General features: G+C 34.3%; 1 protein-coding gene across 1 annotated transcript in view; it reads left to right on the forward strand.

The window, feature by feature from the left end:
• Positions 1–5,613, forward strand: part of ADGRG7 (adhesion G protein-coupled receptor G7) — a 66,669-nt gene extending 61,056 nt beyond the window's left edge. Inside the window, exon 16 of the mRNA XM_015592950.1 lies at positions 5,353–5,613. Within this exon, the coding sequence (XP_015448436.1) occupies positions 5,353–5,613 (261 nt within the window). The remainder of the gene's footprint in view (positions 1–5,352) is intronic.
• Positions 5,614–8,569: the final 2,956 nt, after the last annotated feature.

The raw sequence follows: 8,569 nt of genomic DNA on the forward strand, positions 1-8,569 counted from the left end.
TCTTTTGAAACGATCGTGATTTTTCATACTTCATTTTGTTAATGTTATGTATCACATTTATTGATCTGTGTATTTTGAACCATTTTTGTATTTAGGGGGAATCCCACTTGATCATATTGGATGATCTTTTTCACATATTATTGAATTTGGTTTGCTAAAATTTTGTTGAGAATTTCTGTATCTATATTCATTGTGGATATTGGCCTGTAATTTTCTTTTCTTGTAGTGTCCTCATCTGGCTTTGGTATCAGGGCAATGCTAGACTCTTAAAACAAGTTTAGAAGTGTTTTTTCCTTTTTAATTTTTTGGGAGAGTTTGAGAAGAATTGATATTAATTCTTTTTTAAATGTTTGGTAGAAGCCACCTGGTCTTGGGCTTTTCTTTGTTGGGAGGTTTTTATTACCATTTCAATCTTCTTGGTTGTTATTGGACTGTTTAGTTTTTCTATTACTTCATGATTTAGTCTTGGTAAGTTATGTGTAAATTTTTCTTTCAACTCTTTTAAATTTACTAAGAATGGTTTTATGGCAATAATTTGGTGTTCCTTAATGAAGAAAACATTTATCCTTGAAAAGAATGTGTGTTCTGAAGTCGCTGGGTATAATGTTCTAAAAATGTCAATAAGGTCAAAATGACTGTTAGTGTTGTGCAGATTTTCTATCCTTATCAATATTTTTGTCTGGCTCTCTCAAAAAAAGAGTGTTAAAATCTTTAACTGTAATTATAAATTTGTCTAGTCTCTCCTTAATTCTATCAATTTTTGCTTTATATTTTTGAGGTGCTGCTATTAGATGTGTATACATTTATGATAGTGATGTCTTCTGGATGAATTCACCCTTTAGTCTTTGGAAATGTCCCTCTTTAACTCCACTCTTTGTATGTAACAATATATTCTTTGTTACGAAGTCTACTTATCTGATATCCAGCCTTCTTATGTATATTGGTTGAATGATATATACTTTTCTATCCATTTACTTTCAACCTATCTGTGCTTTTATATTTAAAGTATACATCTTGTAGACAGCAAATCGGAGCACCTTACACTTTTATCCATTCTAATAATCTCTGTATTTTAATTAGAGTGTTTAGTCCATTAATAGGGGTGAATTTATGTCTACCATTTTATATTTTGTTCTCTGTTGCCACTCTATTTTTTTTATTCTTCTGTTTCTCCTTTCTTACGTTTTGAGTAAATTTAATATTATTAAGATTCCATTTTAATTTATATGTTGGTTGGTTATTAAGCAGTATTTCTTGGTATTTGGGGGGTTGATTTAGAGATATATTATACATCTTTAACTTTTCATGGTCAACTTAGAATCAATATTTTACAACTCCCAATAAAATCTAAGAAATTTGTAACACCATAAATTCACTTGACATTCTCTCCTTTTATGTTATAATTGTCTTATGCATTACATCGATATCCATTATAAACTCCACAATGCAGAGTTATAGCTTTTGCTTTAAATAAGACATATGTATTTTTAGAAAATCAAGAGGAAGAAGTGTTCATATTCACCTATATAGTGTTCTTTTTTATTTCTAATGTTCTTCATTTCTTTCTAAAGATCTGAATTTTCATCTGGTGTCATTTCCCTTCAGCCTGAAAAGTTTCTTTTAGAATTTCTTATAGTATATGCCTTCTAGTGACAAATTAGCTCTCTGTCTCTGTCTCTGTCTCTGTCTGTCTATCTCTCTCTCATTCTTTTTTCTGAAACATCCTTATTTTGCTTTTATTCTTGAAGGATATTTTCCTTGGATATGGGTTAAGAGTTGACAGAAATTTTTTTCTTTTAACATGAGGAAGTCACTTCACAAACTTGCTCCAGTTTCTGAGACATCCTTAGTGTTTATATATTTCTTTCCCTGTATATAATGTGTTATTTTTCTCTGGTTGCTTTCGAGATTTTCTCTTTATTTTTGATTTTCAGCATTTTGACTATGATGTGTCCAGGTATTATTTTCTATGCATTTATTCTACTTAGGATTGCTGTGCTCCCTGAATCTGTTATTTTATATCTTTCATCGAATTTGAGGAATTTTTGACCATTATTTTTTCAAATAGGTTTTTTTTTGTCCCATTCTCTCTTTTCTCATTTTCCAAGACTCTAATTGTAGTGTTTTAGGCCATTTGATATTGTTCCACAGGTTCCTGAGCTCTGTTCATTCTTTTTCATTCTTTCTTCTTGTTATTCATTAGATTGGATTATCAGAGTGCTGTATCGTCAAGGATTTTGATTTTACCTTTAATCATCACCAGTCTGCTGTTAAGCTTATCCAGTGATTTTTATTTCAGATATTGTACTTTTTTAGTTTAAGAATTTTTATCTTTTTATAGTTTTTTATTTTGCTTAGATGTCCCAATTTTTGGTCATTATGAGTAATTTTTATTTTTACTTTCTTAAGTATGCTATAATAGCTCTTAAAAATTCTTTTGTCTGCTATATCTAGGTCATTTCTGTCGATCTCCATTGATTGTCTTCTTTCTTTAGTATGGGCAATGTTTTTATCTGGGTTAAGTAAATGTTCCCATGTTTTAAAGTATGCAGATATGAAAGTCGTTATAGCAACACAAGCCCGTAATAATCAAAATATTTCTTAATATACACTTTCAAATCTTTTTTTCTATAGTTTCTTTTGAAAATCAGCCAAATTCCTCACTTAGCATTGAAACGTCAGTTTTAATTTGAAGAGATGTATTTTGTTTACTTATTTATTTAAAAAATTATCTGCAAAGGTGATTTCTACTGATAGCCATGTGTCATTAAAGAAAAGTTCAGCAAATTTGTATTGCTTGTCTTTTGTAAAAGAAAAATAGGTATCTTATCAGTAAGTTTGATACCTTTTAAGTATTTTGTTATGAAATAACCAGGGGAATCTCATGAAGTACAAAAGATTTTCATGGTTACTCTCCATCTCATTGTAAAGTACCATAGAGATCTTATTTTTGTAAAATCAATTGCATCGATGACATTCTGTAGCACTTTATACACCTCTGTTTTATCTTCTTTGCTGTAATTGTTTGTTTTTGAATGGTAGGGTGTATAAATTTCATGTGATTTTTTTTGTCTATAACTTAGTCTGGAATTACTATTTTTTATTAGATTCAAATCTTCCTCTCCAACAATGGCTAGCTTAAATTATTTAATACATACATTAGAGAAGTAATTTGCTAAATAGAATAGTAGTTCTACTAGAAAATTAACATTTTCTAGTAGAGATTTAGAAATTTAGTTGTTCACTAGAAAATTAGTGTTTTGTATATGGCATTATTGAAAAAAATCTAGAATATACCCTAAGCATAAACATGTGAAAAATAGATATGCTTTCATCCAATTGTATAGCAAACTTTCCATATTGAGTAATACTTTCTTCAAATATGCAATATTTTTGTATCTTTCAATAGTATTTTCTGACAAAAGGATATCTTTTAATTTTTAGCCATGTTATTTCCCATATATTTTTTCAGCTGTTTTCTCTAAAAATAGAACAATGTTCCCCAATGGTGTATGATTTTTCTTTGGTCCTTAAGTAGGAAATTTAATATGTATTACATATTTAGTAAAATATTATAAAGGCCTGGGTTAAATATTGCATGGTATTTTGAACCACTAATAAAAAAACCATTGACATTTGTCTTCATGTTCTACATGATTAGTCTTAAGAATTACGGCTTTCAAACTATCATTAACTAATATTTCAAGGTACAGTATCCACTTAGGTTAATCTTTAAAGCTAGTGAGTATAAGTATATATTTTATAGAGACTTCTTGATAATTTTGAATTATTTGGGGCAAATTCATGTTAGGTGAAATTGCCATTGCTCTTACCTCTTAATAAAGCTGAAAACTTACTTGGGTAAAAGTATGAAGTTTAACATGATCTTATTGCCTTACACTATTTGACGTAACCATTAAAAAATGTTTTTTCATAATTTTATTATGGAATTTTGAAAACACATACAAAATATAAAAAAGAGTATAATGAACTCGATGTGCTTATAATCTAGTTTTATTAATTATCACTGTGTGGTACATCTTATTTCATCTATACCTCACCTCACATTATTTTAAATCAGTTCTCAGACAAAATATCATTTTATCTCTATATTTATGTACCTCTAAAAGTTACTATAATACTAAACACATAAAAATTAATAATATATTTTAAACATTATTAAATGTTTACTGTTCAAATTTCTCCTGTTTTATATTTTATTTTTGAATATGAAAGCAATGGGCTGAGAATACATTTTGGGAGTAGACTCTACAGTACTTTCAGTTTGGTTGAATGTGAGAGAAAAGAGAGAGGAAGAGTTTAGGATGAAATGCAATTTTCAGGGTGAGTGAGGGTGTTGTATATTGAAATAAGGAAGGATGCACAGGCGGTTAGGGTGAAAAAATAAAGAATTCATTTTAAGACAAGTGGAAATATCAAGATGGAAATGACACATTTTCATTTGGATGGATAAGTCTGGAACTCAAAAAGGCAGTGTGGCTCAGAGACAAATCTGGGAATAGATGTAGCATCTGGTTTCCAGAAAGACCAAGTCTTGATTAGAAGCTTGGAACTTCTAACGCCATCCCAGACCTCCAGGAAGGTCAGAGGGGCTGGAAACTGAGTCAGTCCCCTGTGGCCAGTGATTTAATTAATCATGCCTTTGTAATGAAACTTCCTTAAAAACCCCTTAATGAGGGGTTTGGAGAGCTTTCAGGTTGGTGAACACATGGAACTGCTGTGAGGGTGCCCCACCCATACATTGCCCTTTGAGTTCTTCTGTTTGGCTGTGCCTGAGTTGTATCCTTTATAATAACAAGATAATGATAAGCAAAGCTCTTTCCTGAGTTCCTTGAATCATTTTAGCAAATTATCAAACACGAAGGAGGGGGCAGGTTGTGGGAACCCCCTACTTCATAGTCTGTAAGACAGAAGTATGGATAATAGGGTCCCAATATGTGTGACTGGCATATGAAGTGAGGGCCGTCTTGTGAGACTGAGCCTTTGACCTGGAGCCCTTAACCTCCAGGTAGTTAGTATCAGAATTAAATTGTAGGACACCCAGTTGGTGTCAGAATTGCTTGGTGTCAGAGGGACAAAAGCCTAAGTTACACAGCCAACACGTGGCAAACCAAGACTTGAACTCTGGTCTTCTAACTCTATTACCTACGTGTAGCACATTACATACGAGAAGAACATTGCTTCAACTCTCTTAGACAAAAAGTGCACAAGAGCTGCCGACTGATAAACTCAAGTTGAAGAGAAGGGTGGGTGAAAAGGTGAAATAAAATCTCTTCCCTGATTCTATATCTCAAAATTTATCTAACATTAAGCTATTATTCTATCTACCAGGGAGTGCAAATTTTTGTCTTCCACACTGTCAAAACAAAAGTCTTCCAGAATGAAGCTTCCAAAGTGTTGAAGTCACTGTCGTCATCTTCTGGGAAAGTGCAGTCACTGCCATCACTGACCCCGCTTAGGCTGCGTGTAAGGATGTATAACATGCTCAGGTCACTGCCGGTTCTAAATGAACGCTTTAGGCTGCTGGAGCCACTTGTAGTTACCAAAGAAACAACATTCTCTGAAAGTGACCAAGCAAATACAGGCAGCTAGACAGTAAAACTGTTAGCTTTTGTGGTCCTTTTTATTCAACTTGTGTGAGTTTTCATTTTCTAGTTCCTTTCTTTATTACCCAGTCCTTCTGGAAAGTCTCTTTCAATATATTTTTCTCAAGGTTAGGAATCAAATAAAACCTTTTGTTTATTGTCATCAGGGATAATGGATTTGGATTTCTATTTAATAGATTCTTACCTAAGTGAGGTAAAGCATTCCACCCTAGCATTCAAGATAATTCAAGATTATTGTTACTCCTTATATCATAAAGTCTACGTGACAAACTTTGATAAAAATGTAGAACCTAAACAAATTCTTTTACAATTTACTAAAAAGGATAGGCGGAGAAAAATTTACCTTCTAGAACAAAACGACTTCTGATGAACACTGTGGGGAGTTGTTTGTAATGTATCATGCTTTTGATCTGTGAATATTGTAAATTTCTATGCACTTATACTTTTATTTCCAATTAAAATTTTTGCACTGCTTTAACCTCTGGAAAGGGAATTTTTTGTTGTTAAAAAAACCGAACAAATATGTTTTATAACCTGAAGAAGTGGCTCTATGAGAAATGGGAAGTGAGACATAGGAAGATTCGCTGGATATTTCCTTCTAGTTCTGGATATATCTGCCTTTTTATTGACACAGCCTCACAAAATGAAAAAGTTAGTCACAATCACCCCTTGTGGCTTTTAAAAGATCTAACTGCTTATGGAATTGCAAACACTTGAATTATAAATGGCTTCCTAAATAAAAAATGACCTCCATTGGGGTGGGGAGCACTCCCATTGGATTTAGGAGATACGGTCTTTGAATTGCTATGTTCTGTTTTGTCATAAACTAGGCAACTGCTGTGAGTGTACTGAACTAAGGGACTAACAAATGTCAGGTAAGCTGTGGCATACCCTTTTCACCACGCCCTAAAATACACGTGTTTTGCATAGAAATGGTTGTAAATGTTGGATTTCTTGGCATCTAACAAAAGCTTCTTTCATCTGTAGGATAATTGAGGCCTTACAGGATAATGGGGAAAAAAATAAAGGGAAAAGAATAAAGAAAACAGTTCTCAGTGGTCAGTATTTTTAGGGGTGTTATGGTACTATGCCTAGAGAGGGGCTGGATACAGGGAAAATTATAAGACGCGGTTGACCCACCCTATGTCCCAAAATATATATTCAAATGAAAATAAACCTTCAGTAAGAGCCATTTTAAATGTGACAAACAAACAAACAAACAAACAAACAAACAAACAAACCCAAAGAGCCACATTTAGCCTGTGGGTGGAGTTTATGTGTTATTACTTTGGTGATTTTAGTTTTCTTTGCACTTTTTTCAGCACTCTTGGGGTATAGCAACCAAAATTCTATATAATGTTCCTGGAATGGCTGTAGCATAAACATGTACAAGCTCCACATATGTATTGTGGAGGCTAAATCAGGCAGACATTGATGCACCTACCCTGAAATCCTACCATTAGGAGATAATTCTATTGATTTAAGCCTTTACCTCATGCACTGGTCAGGAATCTTTTCACGTAGTGATAGAGATCTGAGTCAAACTAGGTTAAGGGTCAAAGATAATTTAATGGCTCCATTAACTATAAAGTCCAAAGACCGAGTTGGTTTTAATTAGGGTGACCATATGTTCTGGTTTGCCTGGGCCAGCCCCAACTTACACCTGTTGTCCTGACTTAAGTATTACTGGGAGCCCCTTTTACTCTCTAAAGTGTCCTGGTTTGAAACATAAAATAAAGGATAGTGCTAACTTTAGGTCTCGAGTTGAAATGCAAAGAGTTCAAAGAATGTGTTAAGACACTTTTTCTCTCCCTGTTTTTTGGCTCTTTGTGCTTCTGTGTTTGCCTTCATTCTTAAATTGGGTATACATGGGTTGAAATTGGCCATTGGCATCTCTGTCCTTCTGCCCTGCAAATTCCCATCAGTGTTTCCCATTGGCTGCAGCCAACTAGAAGCCAGCTGAGCCAGTAACCTGTGGGGCTCAGTTCCCTGTGATATGAAGCAAAGCAAGGGGAGGGAGAGGAAAAGACCTAAGGACAGGCATGATTTGCTTGGTTGTGTGTCCACAGGCATGTGTTCAGGGAGCATTGGTTCAGCCTGGGTTACATACCCACTGTGAAGTGGAAGGATGGGGGTTGACTTGATTGACTGGATATCCTGGAGTGAAGAATAGATAGTTACACCAAGGATGGGATGCTAGCACCAAAATGTTAGGGTGCTTCCACTACATTTTCTGGCAAAATACAAGTACCCCCTGGGAAGACAATCATTTTCAGGCTCATCAATCATGTCCTTTACTCTGAATGAGCCTATTAGATCCTTGTCTGAGCAGGGTTTGAATAGGGTAGGTAAGGAAAGCAAGAAATTATTTGTTGCCTTGGAAGTTGGGGAGCAAGGATGGAGACTTAGAAGCAGAAAGGTGACTTACTGAAAAAATTTCAGAAGAGACTCAGAGTACTGTAAAACTGGTTTTCATGACATTATATATGGACAACTTTCAACGTTCTGATTTATATTGTGTGATAAGAGTGCCCTAAAGACTTTTTGTTTATGGCAGCACATGTAGTTTCTTTGGGGGAACAAACCATCTTGACCTTTGGATTTTCTTTCCAGGGTTTTAACTGACAGTTCAGAGCTCACTGTTTAATTGTTAGTCTGGATTGCTTTTTTTCTGATCCTTTCCATTTTAAAGTTTATCTTGCTTTCTTTTTTCTATCGCCAACAAATGAACATTATTCTCAGGATCATTGCTATCAGTTGGTCATTGCCTCATCAGAAGAGCTTGGCATTCTTTGCTAACGTTTGGGAAACTCAGGCCAGAAGTGCTGACTGGGTTATACCAGCCTGGCAACCACGGGAGCTCTCTGGCTCTGTGGAACCTCCTTCATGTGACTCTGGGCCTTTCAGCACCTGGCTCCACAGAAGAAGTCCCAAACAGAGCC

This window comes from Pteropus alecto, unplaced genomic scaffold, assembly GCF_000325575.1.
Source record: "Pteropus alecto unplaced genomic scaffold, ASM32557v1 scaffold164, whole genome shotgun sequence".
Lineage (NCBI taxonomy): Eukaryota > Metazoa > Chordata > Mammalia > Chiroptera > Pteropodidae > Pteropus > Pteropus alecto.